This window comes from Lutzomyia longipalpis, chromosome 3 (assembly GCF_024334085.1).
Source record: "Lutzomyia longipalpis isolate SR_M1_2022 chromosome 3, ASM2433408v1".
Classification (NCBI taxonomy): Eukaryota; Metazoa; Arthropoda; class Insecta; order Diptera; family Psychodidae; genus Lutzomyia; species Lutzomyia longipalpis.
This window is the reverse complement of record NC_074709.1, coordinates 10,050,790-10,074,686: the sequence shown is the minus strand read 5'-3', so window position 1 is coordinate 10,074,686 and position 23,897 is coordinate 10,050,790. Positions and strand designations below refer to the sequence as shown.

Below are 23,897 nucleotides of genomic sequence, written 5' to 3'. Positions count from 1 at the left end.
TCTGCGTGTTTTCATGTGTGGCAGACGTAGGTGACGTTGATTTTTTTGTAAAGAAAGTTGGAGTTTGTGATTTTTCTCAATTTCACCAATTTTCACGGGATGACGCGTCTTCTTGCACGTGAATATTGATGTAGCAAGTAGTGATAGACCTTTTTAGTTAATTACAAGTGCTGGGAGTCTGCAAAATGGGTAGAAATATCCTAAAGAGTAGCTTACAAAATGCCTCCTTCAACATTGTCTTTCAGGTAAATTTCACAATTTTTGCATTTATTTGAGCATTGAGCATAATTATTGAGAGAACAGGTGTTGGGATTTATTATTTTTATACAATTGGAAGGAGATGTAACTAAATTTAGCATAAAAATAAACGTCTGGCAGTCAAAAAACTGACCTCAGAGACGTTGCTAAAAATAGAGGAGCAATTGAATAACAATGGGGCGCTTGCAATTGAAAAGGATTCCCTCCCTGTAGATCCTGTGTCGGTGCATCACATTCGGCATTAATGCCTACATTGTGCGATCAGTGGGACGCGATGTGCTGGGGATTATGAATGTGAGGCTACTACTGCTGGAAAGTACATTGCTCTTCCTGTCGCGTGAGGCAACAAGCCGGGCTGCCCTTAGTGCCACGAGTCTCCAACGCAGCTCCTGCACATGGCCACAGCTGATTAATCAAATGTGGCTCACGTACGTGGAATGCGCCAGTCGCTGATGGTTCATATGAGATCAGACTAATTGTCTCCGTTCTATCTGGCAGGGTTCCCATTTGTGCATTCCTCTGTCTCCCCCTTCTCTACATCTGGCGCAATGTTCTCTCATCAGTTGACCCGCAGCTTCAGGATCAATATACCTTTGGATGCTACGCCATCGCGGTGTCCTGCGTGATTGAGATGTGTGCCGAGGCCCCTGTCTTTGTGGGTCAAGTCTTCTGCTTTGTGAGGCTCAAGGTTTTCCTCGATACCCTCCACATTTGTGAGTTCTACTTCCCTTCTGTTTACCCACAGAAGGCTAATTACTTTGCTAATTGCTCTCTATTCGTGCAATTGCAGTTGTTCGATCGGCTGTCTTCATTGCAATCGTCACAACCAACAAATCAATTGCAATCTATGCCTTTGGTATAGCTCAATTCTCCAGCGCCATGACAATAATTCTAGGTCACTACATCTTCTTCTACCTCTACACGAAGAAACTCAACAATTTCCGCAGACGTGCCAAGAAGGAGGAGAAGAAAGTCCTCCTTGAACAAATGGGCACTCACTTTGACCACATGGACGATTTTCCCTTTACATCTCTCCATCAATTCCTCCCCAAAATCCTCCCACCTGGTGAAAAATCCCTGAATTCCGATCTCCAGGTGCTTATTCTTAGTTTCGTGAAGCAGGGAATTCTCAAGCAAATCCTAACTGAGGGGGAGAAGTACGTCATGTCCGTGAGTCCCGTGCTGTCGTTCAGTGAACAAGCAACGTACGATGTGGTCAACAACATGGGTAGCCTAGCGGCAAGATTCATTTTCCGTCCAATTGAGGACAGTAGCTACTTCTACTTCACCCAAACAATCGCGCGGGATGTGCAGCTGAAGGAGCAAGAAGCAGAAAAAGTTACCGAAGCAAGCAAAGTTCTGGCGAATGTCTGCAAAGTTGTCATGTCCATTGGACTTGTGGGCTTTGTCTTTGGACAGAGCTACTCTGGAACGATTCTTCTGCTCTACGGTGGGCAGGATTTCGTAGCCGGTGGACTACCGGAACTCCTTCTACGGTGGCATAGTTTGGCTATTATTCTCCTGGCTGTCAATGGGATCACAGAGGGTTACATGTTTGCCACGAATACCAGCAAGGAGATTGATGGGTAAGTTGGGAATGATTTTTTTTTAATTCTTTCCTTGCAATTCTTGCAATTTTTTCTCAAACAGATACAACTACTACATGGCAATCTTCTCAGTAACCTTCCTTGCGCTCTCATACCAACTGACCAATCTCCTTGGACCCGTGGGGTTCATCTTGGCAAATTGCGCCAATATGATCTTCCGCATTAGCTACAGCATTCGTTTTATTATTCGTCAGTACAAACCACTGGAGGAGAACCCCCTGAGGAATATCCTTCCTGGTCCACTCTTCCTCATCACACTTATTGCCTGCGGAGTAGCTTGCAAAGTATCCGAAGCAATGATTCTCAGTAGATCTGTGCTGTATCATTTACTTTTGGGGGCTTTCTGTGCCCTAATCACCGTGCTTGCGTGGTCTTTTGAAAATAGGGAACTCATAAAGCTTGGCTTTAGTAAGTATCGCACCAAAAGGAAGAGTCAGTGATATTTTTGAATGCTTAAAAAAATTTAAAGAAATAAATTTACTACAAAGCAGAAGAAATAAAACTAAAGAATTTCAATTTTCCCGCTGAAAAGTTGAGCGAAGGGAACCTAAAAGAGCTTTCTTTTTATGAGAAGCTATGTAACACGAGATGGCATGAAAAAATACATATAGGGGAGACCGGGGTAAAAAAATTATGTTGGAAAGCCTTACAAACCTTTAATAATTGACTGAAATTTGGAGATTATCTGAGCAATAGTGTAGGATTTAAAAAACAAACAAAATTTTGGGCCCATTTCTCAAACTTTTGCGTATTGAGAAAAAATCAAGGGGTGTTTATCTGACAAATATTTTGACCATTATGGCGAATCATTCGAATATTTATGAAGATCTGAACCATAAACATCCGACTAATATGAAACGGAAAAAATTAAAATTATCCACTTTGGCATGAGTTTACCACTTTTTTTTAGCTTTCATTCAATTATTTTAAGCGTTTTAAGATCGAAGATTCTGCTTTTCTAGAGTTGCAAACCAAATAATACTTTTAGGCTTGAAATTACCACGTTTTGGGTTGAACTTACTACTTTTCGGCTTGAATTTACTATGATTTTGAACTTTCTAGGCATCAATTTAACTTTTAAGCTTTTATTCTTTAATCCCTGACTTATTAGGACTGAAAAAGAAATATTTTTATGCTTGATTTAGTACTTTTTTATTAGGCTTGAATTTACCACGTTTCGGGTTAAGAATTTACTCCTTTGGAAGCTTGATTAAATATTTTTTAGGCTTCTGCTTCTCAATTTGAGCCATTTTGAGATTAAAAACTAATTATTTTGAATTCTTTGGCAAATCATCTGAATATTTAATCGAATAATTGTGAATATTTCCGAAGATCCGAATAATTTCATTCATATAAATACCCCTTGGAAAAAATCATTTTGAGACATTTTTCTTTGAGACTATCTAATCTATTCCAATCTAATAATTTTTCTCACTAGCTGGGTTAATGTAGAAAACGTTGCCCAGATGTATTTTTCACTAATTTTTACTGATTTTTCTGTACAATTATTTGAATCAAAATAGGGGTAAATATAGTCAATCAATCGCTTGAGAAAATCGCAAAATTTTCTGTTTTGGTGTATAAAAAAATAAAATTCTTTGTTGCGGATTAAAAGGTGAGAAGTTTAGCTATCATCTACTACCAATCTCTCAGGTGGAAATTCATTGGAAATGTCGGAAAATTCCACCGACTTTATTTACCCCGCTGATGATTATATTTACCCGCCGAGTTTAAAAAAAAAGTCAGAAGTGGAAGGGTTCAGGAAATGCTCGAAAACTCATATTTCCCGGGGAAATAGAGAAAAGCGGTCTGAGACAAAGTTGTAGGCTAGGAAATTTCCTATAAGAATGACTTTTTTTTTACCCCGGTCTCCCCTATATATAGATATAGATAGTGATGTGGTAAAGCCCGCGCGCGCGCAGTGCCATTTAAAATGTCAATGGGTTGGTGTTCTTCTACTGCCGTTTTTTAGTCTTTGAGTGAATTTTTGCAGTTTTATAAGAAAAAGAAATAAACCCGATTGATTTTCTCATCTTGCAACAATGATGCAGAAATAAGAGGTAACATACTTTGCAATAAGCTGTGCATTTCAGGGCTAAAGTACATTAAACTCACCGTGTGGGGATTTATGCTAAACCCATGGAGGTCAAGTCACACCATGCAATTAAATTTTCCAATAGATTTGCCTTTTTGGTCAAGCTTTTTGCGGAAAGGTCGCTCTTTTTTTGCACAATCTGCTCAAAATTAATCCCTCAAAAATACATTGATGCTGTGCTACAGCAAAAGTTCTGCTGCATGACAAATGGGAGCAAATTGTGAAGAAAAAAAAACAACCTCCGATCACGCGAAACTGATTGAAATCATCTCTGTGGTGGACAATGACTTTGAATGTTGCAATCCTCGAGAGACAATTTTCCAAGCTCTTGAAGAGCCGGAAATGTCCAGTGTTGGATTTTTGTTGGATGCCCACCAGAGAAATGAGCCCTGAACATTGGGTTGAAAATTGAAATTTTATTTGTAGGTCTCCGCATGTGATTGCAGGCATGTCGTATGATTCGCCTAATTGCCTTGATGAGGCAACAATTCACTCCAATCTATCTTTTAGCTTTGCTGTGATTCTACTTCCAGGCAATTTGTTGATGTCTCCCAAGAAATCCACAAAGATCTCCAAGTGCGATTGTTGGGGCAAAAATTAACTTGAATCAGCACCAATGTGCACGCAAAGAGTTATCTCTTTTAGTAAGATACAAACTACATACAAAAGGGAAATGTCTCGAGAAATTTTTCTCTTTGTGGTTGAGTTAAAAGTTGGGCAATAAATCCATTAACTTCTGAAAAAAAAAGAATTGCAAATTTTAGAAGCGAAATTACAGCTAATTTAGTCAAGTAAACATTTCAAAAATGATTAAATTAATTTTAGGAATTAATGAGTCTGATACAGTATAAATATAATCTTTGAAAATCTAGAAATTCATAAATGTTTTTTTTTTAATGAAAATTAATAAAATAAAATATTTCTCGAATTCACAGAAACTTGATAAAATATAATAAAATTTATTTTATTTGAAACTTTATTGATTATAAGAATTTTCTCGTAGCATCAATATAAATTTTCCAGGGAAGAAATTACTGAAAATATTTACTTGAAAATCTACAGGAAATCATGCTTAAAAGCATGACAAATTGATATTTAATTAGTAAGACACGGTCGTAAAAATAAATTTCTTAGAAGAAATTTGTTATAAAATATTACCTTCTTTATTACATTTTAAATTGAAAGCTATTGTTTTCTGGGAAACAAAGAATATATTTTATTTTTCATATTTTTATTCTACTTAATTACAATATTGCATTGAAGGCTCTAACTCGAAGCATAAGAACAAAAATTAGCATACTTAAGAAGAGCTCTTTTCGCGCTCTATAATTTTGGCTGATAGATAAGGAACAAAAGGCTTTTATAAGTGACTTCCACTCGTATATCAAGTGTAAGATTTCTTTGAAAAAAATATGTAGGGAAAAGTGGCCCAATTCGGACCACTTACGGCCTTTTTCAATCCGCTATTACTTAAAACTGATTAAACGTTAAATGTAGAAAGTTAAAATGTAGTTAAAATATACTTTAAATGTAGGCCACGTTCCCCTACACTCATAGAACAAACTCCCGTTTTATCACCGCAAAGTGATAAATACGGAATTCTCTTATATGAAACACCGCTTTTGCAGTGATAAATACAGAATTTTTTCTATGAGTGTAGAGTTTTAGTTCTTTGGTCATTTTCAATCAATTCTTAATATACTCGAGACTAACAAATTAAAATTCAACAAACTTTCAAATTATTGAACCTTCGTCATTTGAAGTGCAATCTTTGCCGAAACGTCGCTAGAAATCAATAATGCTTCATCATTAATCATTTTTTACTTAACTGCGGATTAAAAAAAAACTTAACACAGAGGAAGATTTTTTTATTGCGTAAAATATGTGAAATTATCTCGTAATTTTTATACCTTTTAACTGACATTTCGACCATAAAAGTACCTTCTTCAGGGCACCCAATAAAACAGAAAAATAAGTACGAACATTGGGCCTAATTAAGCGACTAAGAAACCCTTGAAATGCTTAAAATTCGATTGAAATCTTTAAGTTTCAGTACAAAAATCAAAGATTTAAAGCGTTTCTTGGTCGCTGAATTAGGCCCATTACCTACGTTTTTACTGGATTTTTAGCATTTTATTTTAGCATAATTACATCGGGCTTTAAAGGGTTAAAACGTAAAAACTGATCATTAAAATTACTTTCATTTTTTTCTTCAAAATAATATTTAAAAAAATGTAATTTTGTAATAGAAAATATTGAAACAACATTGCTTATGGCATAAAATCGATCCTTCTCTTTGTGTTAATAGTTTTTTTGCAAAAATAGTTTTATTTTATTATCACGATGCACTAATTCCAACGTAAAATAAGTTTCCTTTTATAGGAAAATTTATTTTTCTAATGAGGCATGCTAACAGAATATCCGATTGAACTACAATGTGTACTTCCTCACACTATTTAGACGGAATGGACAGATTGTGTGCAGTAATATTACTCACATGCAGTATGTGGAAGATAAAGGAGACGAACAGGGCAAAAGCAAAAGCATCCAGTCCGGGGAGTGAGAGAAAAGCCCCAGCTATATAGAAATTTTATCCATATGTGGGGGAATCGTGATCACTCGGAGCATACCAGAGGAACGAATCAGGCAAATCGCAGCGATGTGGCTGGTCATGGAATGAAAATAGTGCTAAGGAACTGGTCGCGGTATCAGTTTGCCTCTCGTCGTTCTGCAGTGAAGAAGACTGGTTTCACCGCTTCTCTGTGCCGCGCGTACAAATTTCTGTTTACCTCCGGAGAAAAGATTTATTTTTAAGTCTTTTTTTTTACACACAGTGCAGAACTTTCTTTTCCACACACGGCTTTTTGTTACAACTCGAACGTTAGGTAAACAATAATAGTGGATGGATTTTCATTTAGAAAAAAAAAATGCGTGATGACCTTTTTTTGTGCTAATTTTGTATTTATTACAAAAATTCAGTGGTGGTTGTTGATGAGGAGGATGGAAGTATCGAAGCGTGTTGTGGTTTGAGTGAAAATTGCAGAAATTGAAGTCAATAACTTGTTTTGTGCCAGAGAAGAATTTTCCTTTCTTTTGCCCTACCTATTTCTTAGGTTTTTTGCTGTTGGTCGATCTCTGAAAGAGCTTTGAATTGACCACATAATTTGGAACAAAATACATGCTTCAGAGCTTTTTTTTTAATTACTTTTGTTATAGAATTTGTATTTTATTGAAAAAATATTTGATGGTAAATTTTTAGAATCATTAATACGAGATCAATGCGAGGTCAATGATTTATGATTTTCTCGATTTTCCCATATCAATTCAACAAAAATAAATACATAGAGAGCCTTTGGGCTCTATGAGAATGATAAAAAGCAGATATATCTCCATTACAAAAATAACTACAAATAATATTCTAAAGGCAATTCCATGAAACTTTTGAAATAAACATTTTTAATTTTATAGCTAACCGTGCACATAAAACACCACAACACGTAGTTCCTTTGCGATGCAAAATCCGCCGTTTTTTTGTGTAGAATAAAAAACTACAACATTAAAAAAAAGCTCACTAAAACACCTCTAATTTGTTCGCTTGAGATGGCGATGTGTAGCGTCCATTTAGCGTTTTCTGTGTGTAGAGTTTAACTTTGCTTTTTTTGTATCATATATTGTTCAAATCTGATTGAAAAGCAAACTAGCAGGTGCTTTCGATTAGATTCATGGTGAAATTGCAAAAAGTGATTCAACAACCGGCTTATTATGAAAGAGATAGTAATATATGTACTAGTAATATAAAAATGCAATTTCATTCAGAAAGAGAGAATTCATTTAGTTGAAAATGCTGAAAAAATCAACAGTAAATTGGTTGTGATAAAACTCACAAAGTTTATCCGAATGATGATTCTCATATTAACCATTGGTATGTGCTGCAATTTATAAATGTAGCTCAATTGGAAAGATTTAAAAAAAAATGCGTCAAATGGGACTGAATAGAACATTTCTTTGGGGAAAGCTGGTCATTATAGCAACCAACACTTTATGGGTACTCACTCTATGAGCAGGTTAACATTCGCAAGATAGTGGAACGAAGCTATACAATATATAGGGGAACGTGGCCCAATTCAGACCACTTACGGCCTTTTTCAATCCGCTATTTACTTAAAACTGATAAAACTTTAAATGTAGAAAGTTATGGGAGTAAAAATAACATTAAATGAGCCTTAAAATGGTACCAAATTTAAGAATATTGCTTTAATTTTTTTTCTCATTCTGCGGGGGCCTTTGGAGCTCCGAATTGGTCCACGTTCCTCTACTTATTTCTCTCGATGAATTTTTCTTTTAATTACTGCAAAAAATCAACTTTCCAGATTTATCATAATTTTAAGGCGGACTTTAGATTAGATGCTTATGGAGCTGGGGTATTGCCATATATTGGGCGAAATTCACTAGTAAGTCGAGTTTAAAATTTTAAGCCGCGTTTAAAGTCAGTCTTAAAATTTTAAGTCAGTTTAAGTCCGATTTAAAAAATTGACTTCAAATTTTAAAAGCGACTTAAATTTTTAAGCCCGACTTAAAATTATAAGACTGATTTAAAAATCGGCTCTTTTTAGGACAGGCTTAAAAATCGACTTTTTATTTTAAGGAAGACTTATAATTTGATTAAAAATTTAGAAGACTTAAAATTTTAAGCTCGACTTACTAGTGAATTTCGCCCAATTGTTTAATTTACACTTAATTACAATATCAGGGATTTTTTGTATTTCACATCACCAAAATCCCACCCAATACTGAATCACGCGACTCTGCCGGTCAAGTTCGTTGAAGACACACAATTATTTTTAATGATTGGTGTTCATGATTAGAATTGTAGGATTTTTATAAGCAAATTGTACCACGAATTTAGCCAAGGTTTGTTTACAAATTTCACGCTACCTTTATGCCAAAAATGCTCCTCCTGTGAAGGAATTGTCGTCTTTTTTTGTCTGTTCTTCTGTAGCGTCGTCAAACGTGCCTCGCCGGTCTCGTGCGAGTTTTTTTTTTTTTTGATCACAACTAAGGTCATGGACAACGTGGATTCGTGGATTTCTTTATACTGGTCAATTCGCGAGTTTCATCGCGAAGAGAGGACCAAAGAGAGATAGATTAGCCATTGTGGGGAGCATGTATAATTCTGCCATTCAACGAAGATCAAAAAGTGGCAAAATGCACAGACCTGTTTCACTCAGAATAAAATTTTAAATTTTATGCATGAAAAGTGGACTTTGGACAGTGCGGAATATATATATGTTGTACATATATAGTCAGAAAAACGTGCGATTAAGATAAAAATTTGTAGGTATACCAAAATATGCTGATGTTTAGAAAGTTCTTATAGAGTAAGCAAAAAGTGCAAAAAGAAGTTTTTCCTACGTAGAATAAATATTGCCTTATAGATTTCTTCTGATTTATATTTTGACAAACATTAATCATAAAAGAAGAGCTAATAAGATTTGTTTAAACGAAGAATTCAATTTAAAAATACCTTCATTTTTTAATTAGAATTCTTCTAATTTATAAAACAATACACAAGAGGATAAAATTCAATTATAATTATTGATTTCAGAGGAACTTTTGTGGTTGATCTGAAAATTAATCACTTAGAGGTAGATGGGGTAAAATGGGCCGAATAATAGGGCAACTTAGATTTTAAAAAACTTAAAATACAGTGGGACCCCAGTACAACGACCACTCGGATGTACTCTTCACACTCATTATTTTTAATGCGCGAGAGTAGTTCAACCAAGTGGTCGTTGTACTGGGGTCCCACTGTAGTAATTTAAAGGGTTGGAAAAAGTTCAGATAAAGCAAAATGTAAGCTCATTTCTTTATTAGATCATTTTGTTCTATCTAGCTTTTCAAACCCTTAAGTGACTTTTTTTGCCCCGTTCACGCCTATTATTAGTAAAAAGATCACAAAATCATAATTCAATAGATTAAAAAAAAATTGTGACGATAGTCAAAGCACCTTTCAAAGCTCCGAGAAAGATCTCATCCAGATCGAAGCATTAATTTAATTAAATTAAAAAGCAAGATACCGAATTATCTGTAGCTCAAAAAATCATTCAAAATAGTTTTTTGGGTGTTAAAATAATATTAAAATATTGTGATCTATGCTTTGCTCGTAGCACATAAAAAAACCAAAGAATGATCTACCGTTGGGAAGGACTCTTGGTGGAATTCACTACTAAGCTGGGCTTAAAGTTTAAGTCGGTTTATAAGTTGGTCTTAAGGTTTTAAGTAAAATTTGTAAGTTCGGTCTAAAGGTTTTGAGTCAGTTTTTTAAGTCAGACTGAAAGTTTTTAAGTCGGTCTTAAGGTTTTGAGTCAGTTTTTTTAAGTCTGATTTAAAATTTTAAATTGGTTTTAAAATTTGTAAGTTCGGTCTTAAGGTCAGTCAGTTTTTTCAAGTCTGACTTAAAAAAACTGACTAAAAACCTTAAGACCGACTTAACTTTAATTTTTAAGCCCGACTAAGTAGTCAATTCCGCCCTCTGTGTCTTCCACGAATATACTAAACTGTCTTTAATAAATCCACCCAGATATGACCCGGATTATAAAGAAAAAAATCTTACAAAACCGGTTTAAGCCATCTTCCTTTAATTTTTCTACGATTTCTTATTAACATTTATTTTCATTTGAATTTTTTTTTCAACAGATATCGGCAAGTAGGAGCGCACTCATTCGTGGCGCATTCTAGATCCTACTACCAATATTAGGAGGATCGGTATATACTGAAAAGAAGGCAAAAGAATGGGATTGAATAAGATGGAAAAATGGATTCCGGGAGCACGTTGGCTCCGCGGCTACAGAGGCCAAGATGCTGTAGCGGATGTAATTGCGGGTGTCACTGTGGGTCTCACAGTGCTACCCCAAGGACTCGCTTATGCTACACTTGCGGGCCTGGAGCCGCAGTATGGACTGTACTCGGCCTTCATGGGTGGAGTGGTGTATGCACTCCTCGGTGGATGCCGAGAAGTAACCATTGGCCCGACGGCTCTCCTATCCCTCATGACAAGCCGCCACACGGGCTTAGGTGGTGAATCAGGACCACATCTCGCCATCCTGCTGTGCTTCCTTGCTGGGATTGTGGAGTGCATGATGGCCCTGCTTCGGCTGGGAGCTCTTGTGGATCTCATTTCAACTCCCGTCACTGTGGGCTTCACGTCAGCCACAGCTGTTATCATTGGGGCATCACAGCTGAAGGGACTCCTCGGGCTCAAAGGTGGCGGAGGTTCTGGTTTCATTGCAACAGTTCAAACAGTTTTCACAACAGCCGACCAAATTCGTCCTTCTGACGCTGCTCTTGGACTCTGCTCCATTGGAATCCTTCTGCTGATGAGGGTAAGATTCCCAAAGCTATGGATAGAAATCTTCCAGAATCTTGTAAAATATTCTTTTTTTTTTAAATAGAAACTAAAAGACTTTAAGGCACCGGAAAATGCAACGAAAGGAAGAAGAATCTTCTGTGGAGCTCTCTGGCTAATTGGTACATCGAGGAATGCCCTATTGGTATTTTTTACCAGCCTTGGGGCCTATTTTGCCGCACAATCCGGAAAGGCGCCTTTTATTCTCACCGGAACCGTGCGTAGTGGCTTACCGGATTTCGGACTTCCGCCTTTTTCAACCACTCGAGCTGATACGAATGGAACATTGGTTGAGATGGATTTTAAGGACATGGTGAGACAAAAAGTTTTTAACTTTTAGAGATTTTTCCTTAATAAATTGGATTTTTCTTCTTTTTTTTAGATATCAGAATTGGGAGCCTCAATAGCTCTTGTACCCATAATAGCAGTCTTGGGTAATGTGGCCATATCAAAAGCATTTGGGGGGAGTGGAATTGATGCAACACGTGAACTTGTTGCACTTTCCCTCAGCAATGTTTTGGGATCTTTCGTGTCTTCGATGCCTGTTACGGGATCCTTTTCACGCAGTGCCGTGAATCACGCCAGCGGCGTGCGGACACCAATCGGTGGTATCTACACCGGAGCCCTCGTTCTCCTGGCTCTTGGCCTTCTTACGCCATACTTTCACTACATCCCCCGTGCTGCCCTCAGTGCCGTCATCATCTCCGCAGTGATCTTTATGATTGAGTACGAGGTAATACGTCCGCTGTGGCGATGCAGCCGACGCGAATTACTTCCTGGTGCCATCACATTCATCCTCAGCCTGTGGGTGGGTGTGGAGATAGGATTGCTGGCTGGAGTTGTTGCAGATTTGGGTTTCCTCGTCTACCGAGCTGCTCGTCCCGCATTAATTGTGGAGAGATCTGTGACTATTTCAGGGGTGAACTACATCCTCGTACGGCCACGACATAGTCTCCTCTATTTCCCAGCCATCGAGTGGGTTCGTAATGGGATCTCCAAAGCAGTCAAGGAGCACGGAAAGGCTCCAGTTGTCCTGGATTGCAGGAATCTTCACGGTGAGTTTTTTTTTCTTCATTAAAATAATTATTTTCTAAATCTTTCCACCTCGTTTTTCCATATAGAATTCGACTTCACAGCAGCTCGAGGATTGGGGGATTTGCACAAGGAATTGGCAGCATCATCCGTAAGCCTGGTACTCCTGGGACCACCAAAGGAGGTGACATCAGTACTAAAAGGGGCCATAAGCACGATAATCTCAGAGGCGCTAAATGATGCAGAACTCGACCGACTTCTGCAGGAGCTCCTCTCTGAGCGGACAAAGAATGAAATGAGGGAGATTGTTGTCCCTCTGCTACATGGTAGTCAAGGATGCGAAGACAGGAGCCAATGACGCCGAAGTCAGACACTCAAAAATGAGCCTCTCTGCTGAAAATTTTACTTTTTCCCGCGCCACAAAGACTTCATCACTACAAAATAATTCTTATATACTTTTGTAATGTATTATTTGTTAATGTTCACGACGAGAGACATTCCTATTGCAATACGTTATTGCTTATCTTATAAAATACAATGTCTTTCATGTAAATATTTCATATGAGAAATTGTGCATTTTTTCATGTTCCCCCAGCAGAATTTTTCTTCCCGCATTTCCTTGTGAGTCACGTGCTTTTCGTGTGCGAAAAATGGCGCGAAATCTTGCCCAGAAAGTTCGTTACATTTCAAATAAAACATAGGTAAGGTGGCTTACCCATCAAGCGTGGTAAATTGTTCGCTGCTTGAACCAGCAGCTGTCGCATCTGTGGACAGTGACGGCAAAATCCGCAGGAAGAAGAGGAAGAAAAATTATCGCGATTTTTTTTTGCACTTTTTTGGCAAATTTTGCGAAATTTTACTGACAATCCTCCTTTTGGACATTCCTAGAGTTGGTGCTAGAGCGGTATGTGGTGTAGGGAAGGCCATCCAGCCATTCCATTGAGTTGTGCAATGTGAAAAACAATAAAAAAGAAGGGTTATCTGCAATCCGGAAGTGAAGCAACTTTTCCACCTTGTTTTCCATTCCTCTGCACTGTTTGAGAGGTACCCAGTGCCATGGGATTCGACTTAACCCGTTTTCAGGGTGAAGTGGACGAAGAACTCATTTGCCCCATATGCTCTGGAGTCCTGGAGGAACCTCTTCAGGTGAGAGACGACAAATCGCAATATGTCTTTAGTTTGAGTTGAAAGAAAACAAGTTCCTCCGAAGAAAATTCCCTCCTGCTGACCTACTTGATTAGCTACCAAATAGATGTGTTTTAGTGCGTCCAGAAGATCACGGGGAAGGAGGAATAGACACTCAAAAAAGTCTCCAAATGTGAAAGGGACTAATGAGAATTGTTCTGCTCTCTTTTTTCTTGTAGGCTGGAGTCTGCGAACATGCCTTCTGCAGAGCCTGCATCACAGAATGGCTCTCCAGGCAGCCAACGTGTCCAGTTGATAGGAATGCCATCACAACAGCCAATTTACGAAGTGTTCCACGCATCCTGAGGAACCTTCTCTCAAGGTATACAACATCTTCACATAAAGATTACACTCCCATGCAGATTTCTTTGAACATTTCGACGTGCCCGAAGATTATGAACCATATTCCTATCTTTCTGTAGTTTTGTGCGGGTTTGGGATCAAGGAATCTTCAGGGCTCATTTTTTTTAACAATTTGAGAAAAGAAATTAGCTACATTAAGACAGTTTGATCAGAGGACGAAAAGGGATACCAACATTTTCTAACATTTTTTTTTTAATCCTAAATAGTATATTAGTAAATGAGATCGATGCAATGGATTTGAGATATCCATATTTAGGTCTAGAAAGGACAAACTGTTGTACCCACTCTCTGTCCTCTTATGATTTTATTCCTCTAATTATCTAGAGTTCAGGAAAAAGGATAAAGAAATAAGATTGGTATAAGATAAACAGAGATTGCTTAGAAATAGAATGTTCCTTACTTCTGGAAAATGTTATTGGGACACTTTCTAATCTTTGAAGACATTCTTTTTAAAAATATTTTTCATATTTGTTTAAAATAAGAGCTACAATAACATTTATGTAACTGTCTAAGAAATAAAGATTTAACTGTCTTTGCTACTAATTATAAAAATATAAAAAAGAGATATCTTTTTAACGACCTTTCAGTTCATTTTGCACAATATTTTTACTAAAACTTTATTTTTTAATTGAATAAGAGGAATCTAAAATGAAATATTAAAAATAGGGGTAAATTCAGTCAAAAAAAAAACTTTTCTATTTTATATTAAAAATTGAAAATGTTTAGTTATGAGTTTTTGACAGATTAATGCTTTAAAAATCGTTCTATTGCTGTTAAATGTTTTGTTCTAAAAATCTTTCAAAAAAGTCTAAAGAATTCTAAAAGAGTATTTTTCGTTTTTAACATGACTATAAAAATTACATTATTATGAAAATCTTCCAATATTTTTATAAGATTCAAAAATTCTTTAAACACTCGAATTGTAAGAAAAGTTTTTTTGACCGAATCCATCTCATATATTCAAACATTTTTCAAGAATTCTTTTTATTTTTCTGAAAAATAAAAAAAAATTTACTTAAATAACGAAACTAATATTAATAGAAAAGTAATTTTCACTAAAAATTGTTTCTATATTGGATAAAACCGATAAAACTGGTTTAAATTGACTTCAATTGATCTCTGAACTGAAATCATAAATATCTTTCTTTATAAAAATTTTCCATTTTTACTGAAAATTCGGCTCAAACTACAAAGTTTTGACATTATTTCAAATAATCCTAAACTTGTTAAAGTAATTCTTTAAAGGAAAATTATCTCTAGGAATTACCTAATATATATAGCCCTTATCTAGCCTTATTATCCTTCTAAAAAAATATCTTACCTGAAGATCCAGATCCGCAGTATAATCTAAAATGATCCTCGATGGCAAGATTGACAAAACAAGTAGAAAAGAACCTAAATTACATATTATTTAAATTGAAAAATTATGTAAATTGCTTGAACCTATATTTTCATTTTCTTCCAACATTTGATTGCAATAATTTTTGCACAATTACCGCATGTTACGCAATCACCTTGGTGGTGGAAAGTACTTATGTATCTGCATTAATTATACTGTTTTGTGTACAAACTATTAAAAAAAAAACGAGTACACACGTACCTACTAAACTCTGTACATTTATACAAAACAAATGGAGCAAAATTGATGAAATATTGATGAACGTAGAGGAGGAGAAGACTAAAGAGAGATTTTTTCTCTTTCCCAGACTTTGTATTGCCTGCGACAATGCTGTGTACGGATGTACGTTGGTACTGAAATTGGATAGCCTTGCGGTGCATCTGGGGGAGTGCGAGTACAACCCCAAGAGGCCGCTGCCGTGTGAAAAGGGGTGCGGCTTTGTCATTCCGAAGGATGAGTACAAGGATCACAATTGCGTGCGTGAGCTACGATCGCTCATACACACGCAACAGCAGAAGCTGGGGGAGCTGAAGGTGGAGATTGGTGATCAGAATCTCACGATAAATGAGCTGAAGCGTGAATTGCAGCTCTTCAAGGACTTTATGCGGGCAATGCGAGTCTCAAATCCCGTTGTGCGCTCCATTGCTGACCAAATGGAGCGCGACGAGGTGGTCAGATGGAGTAATACATTGGCCCGGGCCCGTGTCACACGCTGGGGTGGAATGATCTCAACGCCCGACGAAGCACTTCAGGTGAGTCTCTTTTCGACTTTTTCTTTCATCTTCAATCCTTTTTTTTAAAATGTTTTCCATGCTTGATTTGACTCCATATAAATGAATTTCTTAGGCACCTTAGGCATGCCTTAATGCCTAATTTATTAATGGACTTGCAAAATGATTTTTTAAAAATATTTTAACGTATTTTTATATCATTTTTGGGCATTTTTTTTTCTAACTTAAGGGAGTTGTTTCTGTTAAAAGTCTTTTTTTTTTCTTTTTTTTTTCAAATCTTAAAAATTGTAAGATTTTGACAGTTGAAGTTTACAAAATCGTTCTATTGTCATTCTATAAAAGAAAAACAAAAAATTGTTCTTCTGAAAAACAATCAGAAAATTTTTTGAATAGCTCTGGAAAAATAATTTTTCTCCAAAAACACGATTAAAGAAACAAATTATCAAAATCTTATAAGATTTTTCTCAGAATTACTAAAAATCATGACGAATTGAAAAAAAAAGAAAAGATTTTTATCTGAATCTACCCCATTCTGTGAAAAATATTTAAATATTTTGATAGTTTGTTTATTTCTTTAAAATAAGAATATATTGTTACGAATTGCTCCGTATTTCGTCCCCTTGGCGAATCTTCCCGAATGGAACCGACAATGAAAACGCAGGGAATTCCTCTTGTATAAGTTTATTGAAAGAAATTCCCTCCACCGCGCCTTTTATACACGCCCTTTCGTGGGCGGCTGTGCTTCGTCTCCCTCTCGCGAGCGCTGCTGGTTCGGCTCCTTCCCACACGACAAGGGCTTTCGCTCGGCCTCCGCTCGGCTCCGGCACGGCTCCGCCCCAATATGACAAGGGCTTTCGCTCGGCCTCCGCTCGGCTCCGGCACGGCTCCGCCCGAGTGGTGGATCGCTACCGCTGCTGCTGCTGCCTTCCTTCGGGGGCGGCTCGCTCGGCTATATCGGCGAGCTGAGCCCGTCTTCCTCGACTTGGCTTCCTTCTTCGGCCCACTTCGGGGTACAATGGCTTCGTGCCCTTCGTCCACTCGGGGACGGAACTTCGGGTCCCACTTCGGCTTCGGCCGATGGCTATGTGGGCTCGGCTGGCTGGCTCTCGCTCGGCTAATGCTCGGCTCTCGCTCAGCTTATATCGGGCTTCCGCCCGCACCAGCTTATCGCTCGGCTCTCGCTCGGCTCTCGCTAATAAATAGCGTTTTCGCTCGGCTCTCGCTCGGCTCTGCTGGGAGAATTTCGCGGATGCTCGCTTGACTTAGGCAGATGTGTTCTGCTGCAATGCTCACACCGGAATCATGCTGCTGCTGCAGCGCAGCGGTATTTATAACCCACGCTGCATGCTCGGCCACTCTCGGTGCTCTTTCGTATCTCTCGCGTGCGACTCTCGCCGATCAACTCCCGAGCGCAATTCTCGGTGTTCTTTCGTGTCGCTTGCCGAGTATCTCCCGCTTAGGGGCACGAGTGCGCCTTTGCGGGTATTTGTTGTCGGTGATTTTCGTGGGGCTTTCACAACTTAATTTTCCGGGCGTAACAATATTTTCATAATTATTTTAGAAACTTTCTAATCAATTTTAATATAGTAATATCTTGTTTTTTTTCTTCTGAAACACGATAAAAGAACGATTTAAAAATAATAATTGTCAAAATCTTATAACGAATTATAAGAAACCAAAAAGTTTTTTGGCAGAATCCATCTCTTAAAAAGTTTTAAGTACCTATTAAATTCTACTTTTTTTCATTAAAATTAACGAATATTTATAATGAATTCTTTAAGAACAAGTTACTCAAAATATTAAAAAAACATGAAATAAAAAAAATTATTTTGTAAAATAAAAACGCAAGAAAGTTTTTTTTTGTTCATGTTTCAAATTGACTAAAAATTTATAAAAGTCCTCAAGTTTTCATAATAAATAAACATCTTCAAGGGGTGTGTATCTGTTGAATATTTTGATTATTTTGCGAATCATTCTAATCTTGACAATTTTTTTTTAAATCCTCTGTTGATAATTAATCCGAATCTCGTCAAATAATCCGATTCATGTCGAATTTTTGCGAATTATCCGAATTTTAGGGAATAATCGAATCTTAACGAATTTTCTTGAAAAGTAATTTAACGAATTATCCGAGTCTTGACGAATAATCTTAATCTTGACAAATTGTTCAAATCTTATTGACAAGTAAAATCTGAATCTCGATGAATAATCCGAAACTTAACGAATAATCCCAATTTTGGCAAAAAGCTTGAATCTTTACAAATCATCCGAATTTTAACGAATAATATGAATCTTTTTTAACACTTGGAGGACCCAACATTTGGCACAACGCGGAGGATCAAATTGGTAATAAGTACCAGTTGATAAAATATGCTCAATAATTAATTATTAATCAGTTTATTGATCGAGGATGGAAAGTTTCACTAATTCTTGATCTCCTTCAAGCATTCCTACACCGAATTACTAAATATTTAAATGAGAAAATCCTTACTGAAAAAAAATGCGTAGAATCGATGCAAAATTGCCAATTCAAACGACTTTTTTAGCTACAATTTTACATAATTTATTATTGCGCCTAAATCATCACAAGCTTTGATTCTTCAAGTAACTTTTTAGTCACTTCCGGCAATAAAATTAGTCCGTATTAATGATTTTCTCCGAGGAAAAGTGAACAAGAGTACTTTATTTGGGAAATACGGGAAATATGAGGAAAAATAACCTCAAAACAATGGCTAAAATGTATGGGATTTTGACTGGTAATTACTACCAATTTGATCCTCCGCGTTGGATTCTGACTTTAACCTCAATTATCTTCCAAAGAAAAGACTTTTCACGCGATTTTCTTTCTGTTATCTGAAATCTTAATTGAACTTTCCTACATATAGATGCTAAATTCATCGAGAAGACGATTTTAAGGTTAAGATTGGTATCAAGTACCATCAGTGAAGTCCTCCAAGTGTTAACAAAAAAATCCGAATCTTAACGATTATTTCTAATCTTCTTGAAAAACAATCCTAATCTTGACGAATTTTTGTGGATCATCCGAATTTTGATGAATAATTCGAAGATTTTCATTCAGATAAATACCCCTTGAATATCTTTGGCTATTTCATTACAAAAAAAAAGCCAAAAACTGCTTCACTATTTCTTGTACAAATCTGTGATACAAGAGCAGTTCTCTTTCGTTATAATTTTATAATAATCAAATGGCGTTGCCCAGATTCAAGAGTCTGCCCATTTAAATTGCTCACATGCATGGTTTTCTTTCTCGCTTTTACTTCTTTCATCACAACTCCCCTTCCGTTTGATGAACAACAAAAAAATGAATAAGATGTTTGCTTCCCCTTTTTTTTCTTTGACGCAGCTGATGATCAAGAGAGCCCTGTCGGAATCCGGATGTCCACCGCATATAATTGATGATCTCATGGAGAATTGCCATGAAAGACGATGGCCACGGGGCTTGAGTTCTCTCGAGACGCGACAGAATAACCGTCGAATCTACGATAATTATGTCTGTCGAAGAATTCCAGGTTTGTTCTGTTTTGTATTTTTTTTTCTTCTCTTCTTTCAATTTCTTTGCTTTCTCTCATTCTCTCGGTGTGGGAGAGTAAGAGAGGTGCCCTCTACTTTTTCCCACCCACATTGATTTTTTTCTCAGTTTGCTTTTTTCTCTCTCTCTCCCCATTTTCTTCCCGCCTCCCACCTCCCCTCACAATTGCTCGCGATTGTGCATTGTTACAAACTATATAACAAGCTTTTTCTTCTCATTCTTTTTTTTTTTCATTTGCGATATGTACATATTTGCTTCAAAATGTTTTGTATTCATTTTACGTATTTATCAATGGAACCCTCCTTCTTGCTAAAAGTCAATCAACATATAGAAAAAAAAACTTGATAAGGGGATTTTTTTTAAAGTAAATTTGTGATTTGAAGAAAAGGAAAACGAAGGCGCAATTAAATTTGTTTTTTTTCTCTTTCTTACTCTCTTTTGGGTGGGGGGGGGGGGTATCTTTTACAGGAAAGCAAGCTGTTCTTGTTTTAAGTTGTGATAACGCACACATGGCCGAAGACGTAATGGTGGAGCCCGGACTTGTGATGATTTTCGCACATGGTATTGAGTAATTGGGAAGGAAGTGAAGTTTACAAAAAAAAAGAAAAGAAAAAAATATGAAATTAAGTTTAAAAAAATTGTATATGGAGTGGCGATTTTTTTTTAGAATGACAAAAATGTGAACGAAGCAGAACACAAAAAAATCTCATATGTGTGTTGGAGGGAAGAGAGAATTGACCTACTAAAAAAATAGCAACGCTTTGACGTTATTTTTTTTTTTTTCAATAATGTGGTTCTCGATTCTCTTTTTGACCCTCACAACGTGCAATGTTGTAGATCTCTCAGCTGCTTTAGTTTTTTTTTTAAATAATATTTTTTATAAGCCCAAAAAAAGGCCAGCGAAAGAAAGAAATGCTGTCTCTCTTTATTGTTTTTTTTTTTTGTGTAAAATCCATTGAAATGCATTCCTTTATTTCTTTCATAATTTTTATATAATATATAATAATAATATTTCTTCACATTTAATCTATAGGCTTATTTTTAATTACGCTAATTTTTCAGTTTTTTTATTTTCATTTTTTTCATAGATTTTTTTTGTATTTCAATATTTTTTTCTCTTCTCATTTCTCATTTCATTTTTTTTTGTTTAAATTGTATAATAAGAATAAAAACGTGTAACAGAAGTCAAAATAAAGAGAGGAAAAAAATACTTTTGATTTATTATAATAGATATATTTATATAAATTTTTTTTTAACTCTAAAAATGAGATAAAAAGATCAATAGCAAAGAAAAACAAATTGTTTAAGTTTATTAAAAATTTTGATTTTGCAAAGAGAAAATTTATTTTTTAGGGGGGAAGGAATTTTAAAAATTCTAAAAAGAATTTAAAAAATGAAGAAAAAATGCAACAAGAATTATTTTTGTGATTTAACGTTTAAGTTTTCACTTTTTTTTTGCTAATAAATTTAATAATGAATAATTTCTCTTCCTCATCTTCTCCTTCTTTTTTTTTAATATTAAAATGTAATAACTAGAGCATAATAGTGGTATTATTTTTTTCTCATTTAAAAGGTATTATAGAAGCTAAGAGATGATAATAAAATAACGCAATTGAAATTATTAAAAATTTGATTACTATAAAAAATGTAGTTGAGGCTTTAGTTAAAAGAAAAAAAACAAACAAAGATTGTTTTCTCATTTTTGCTTCCAAGTAATTCTTCTGTTTTTCTCTCTCTCAAGGGAACATTGCAAATTAAATGGCTTGGAATGAGTTTTAATATTATTTAATATTTTTTTTTAAGATTGGATTATAGATTTTGCATTTTAGGGTGTTTTCTCCTTTAGGACTCATTGTTTAGTACATTAAATTAATTGAATTGCTTAACGTAGAAAATTAAATTTTTAAGAGAGCAAAAAGATGAGAAGAAACACGAATAGAGTGAGAAAGAGAGTCTGTTTGCGTGCCTAGCCAATAAGCGTACACGGTTTCTCTCTCTATCTCTCTCTAAGTTTCTCCTAGTCATTTTCTCTCTTAAAAATTAAATTTTCTATTACAAGATCATTTAATTATTTTCTCAATGAACTATTCAAATCAACAATAATTACAAACAATTAATTATAAAATGAAATGTAAATTAATAAGAAGAAGAATCAATGACGTAGAGCTTTCTAATTGGCTGATAAATTCGGTTAGAGACTTCCATTGGCTCCAATTCGCGGAGTGGAGCTACAGTGCAATGTTAATTTAAACAGACTACACTAAATTATGAGTTTTGTAGGAAAGAACTTTTGTCACGCGTTGCACCTCTTAAAGAATTATTAAAAAAAAATTAAAACTCATTCAAATCTTCCTTTAATTTACAATGTTCCCTTGATATAATAAGTTCTCTGTAACCTATAAGATTTGCAAAATAAAACACAATAAAAATGTAATAAAAAATCAGATTAAGTTGAAGAAACAAAATTTAAGTGACAATTATTGCACACATGACACAATTACTTCATTTTTTTGTTTACTAAAGAAATTTTTTCACTATATTTTCAATTTTTTTTCTCTTTTCTATACATGATAATATTTTTTTTTTGTTTTTTGCTTCAACCATCGAAATTTTTCCTTTTATTTTTGTTTTTTTTTTAAATAAAAAAACGAGATTCTCGTATTTTTTTGTTTTGTTATTTTTCTCTTTTGATTTTCTAAACTTTCTTTCACTTCTCCTTCATAGCATTAAAAATAAAAATTAGAAAAATCGCAAAAAGATGTTTTCCAGACAAGAAAAAAAATATAAATGATTGATTTAATTTTTTTAAATCATCTAAAATATTATCTAATGTAATATTTTTCTTTTTTAATTTTTGTAATAGAAATGTAATGTTTTTTTTTTTAATTTTTATCTTTTTCAATAAGAGAAGGGGGATTAAATTGTCAATTTATGCTCCCCTTTTCCACTAAAAATACGCCAATAAATCAATAGTTTGAAGAACAAAAAAATACAAATACGAAAAATCACGTAAAAGTGTTTTAATTCTTTTTTTCTATTTTGTCGTGGATGATTTTTTCTTTTTAAAATGAATTTTTTTGTAGAAAAAAATATCAACTCATAAAACTTGATGCCTCGCCAATGAATTTTTTTCTTCTTTCATTAAGTGCTATAAAAATGTAATTAATATTTTACTTGTTAAGTGACATTTATACGTAAAAACCTCATGTTTTTAACTCTTCTACTCAATATTCATCTTTTTTTTTCTAGAATTAATTTTTTTCTTTTAATAATAATAAAAGTGTGTGTGTTGTGTTGTTTAAGAAAGTGTTTTTGTTGTGAGTGTTTAATGTTTGTTTTCTTTTTTCATAAAAGTGTCTAATTTTTTGTTTGTTTTCTTAAATATTTTCTGTGTTTGTGAAAATTGTGGAAAATTTTTTTTCTTCTAAAGGTGATTGTTCATTTTTTTTTGGTATTTTTTGTCGTCCTAAAAGTTCATTAAAAAATTAAAACAAAGAGGGATTTAAAAGAGACACGATATACGATACAAATTATATATTTTTTTGTATAAAAATGTGATATTTGAAAATGGAAAATCGCACCGAGAAAATCCAGGAGAAGTAGTAAGTTGAGTTTATGAAGCAATTTCCTCGTTAATTTTTTATTTTGATTTATTTTCAGTTTTTTGGCGTTCTTCTACCTATCTGGGTTAGTTTTGAAGGAGTTTATTCATTTTTAATCTTTCTCATGAGATCAGTTCACTTTATATTTAATAATCGAGCAAAATCTCGTGAATACAGAATGAAAAAATATTCAAGAAAAGCCAAAAAAAAATCTCCATTTTACACGAAAGTATCGGTTATAAAAAAAGAACCTTAGAAATATTTACCAAAAACCTCCCTAAACCACGCCCCAATTGCATCTCATTTATCACGAGTAATTTAAAAACTAAATTATAAAACTTTCAGGTGCTTCGAATAATAATCTTTTATTTTGAAAACAACAGAACAATTCATTTAAAAAATAAAAGACAATTAAATGAAGCCCTGAAAAATGTTTCAAATATTGGGCATGATTAATGTTTTTTTTTTGTGAAAATCTCTCCAAATTAATCTTAAAAGATAATATTTTTGATTTTTCTTTAACATTTTATGATTCTGTGTAAAATATTTCCATATACAATAATATAGGAAAAGCATTAAAATGAATAAACTCCTTTGTGATTATTTAGAGTTTTCTTTGAAATGCAAAAATTCATCTTCTCTAAGCACCTGATGAGATTAAAATACAATA

At 34.9% G+C, this 23,897-nt stretch overlaps 4 protein-coding genes across 5 annotated transcripts in view; 3 read left to right on the top strand and 1 right to left on the bottom strand.

Annotated features, from left to right (window-relative positions):
- Nucleotides 1–20: 20 nt before the first annotated feature.
- LOC129791867 (protein RFT1 homolog) lies at nucleotides 21–2,367 on the top strand. The gene is made up of 5 exons (XM_055830463.1): nucleotides 21–245; nucleotides 472–686; nucleotides 757–971; nucleotides 1,049–1,844; nucleotides 1,909–2,367. Exons 1-5 carry the CDS (start codon nucleotides 186–188, stop codon nucleotides 2,303–2,305), a joined length of 1,683 nt encoding a protein of 560 aa, XP_055686438.1. The 5' UTR covers nucleotides 21–185; the 3' UTR covers nucleotides 2,306–2,367.
- Nucleotides 2,368–3,750: 1,383 nt separating this feature from the next.
- Nucleotides 3,751–12,966, top strand: LOC129791858 (sodium-independent sulfate anion transporter). 2 transcript variants are annotated; one of them, XM_055830447.1, is made up of 5 exons: nucleotides 3,751–3,925; nucleotides 10,657–11,342; nucleotides 11,412–11,678; nucleotides 11,748–12,420; nucleotides 12,487–12,966. In XM_055830447.1, the coding sequence occupies exons 2-5, from the start codon at nucleotides 10,752–10,754 to the stop codon at nucleotides 12,753–12,755; spliced, it is 1,800 nt and encodes a 599-aa protein (XP_055686422.1). In that variant the 5' UTR covers nucleotides 3,751–3,925; nucleotides 10,657–10,751; the 3' UTR covers nucleotides 12,756–12,966. The 2 variants fall into 2 exon arrangements, with proteins under 2 accessions (XP_055686422.1, XP_055686421.1); XM_055830446.1 differs by lacking the exon at nucleotides 3,751–3,925 and adding an exon at nucleotides 6,441–6,845.
- A 181-nt stretch (nucleotides 12,967–13,147) lies between these two features.
- On the top strand, nucleotides 13,148–22,633 carry LOC129791944 (E3 ubiquitin-protein ligase NRDP1). Its single transcript, XM_055830623.1, has 5 exons — nucleotides 13,148–13,543; nucleotides 13,762–13,904; nucleotides 15,652–16,096; nucleotides 19,440–19,605; nucleotides 20,094–22,633. Exons 1-5 carry the CDS (start codon nucleotides 13,454–13,456, stop codon nucleotides 20,195–20,197), a joined length of 948 nt encoding a protein of 315 aa, XP_055686598.1. The 5' UTR covers nucleotides 13,148–13,453; the 3' UTR covers nucleotides 20,198–22,633.
- The window catches only part of LOC129791909 (uncharacterized), a 21,933-nt gene continuing 18,450 nt past the window's right edge, over nucleotides 20,415–23,897 (bottom strand). The window contains exon 3 of the transcript XR_008750749.1: nucleotides 20,415–23,091. The gene's annotated coding sequence lies outside the window, so the exon portion shown is untranslated. The remainder of the gene's footprint in view (nucleotides 23,092–23,897) is intronic.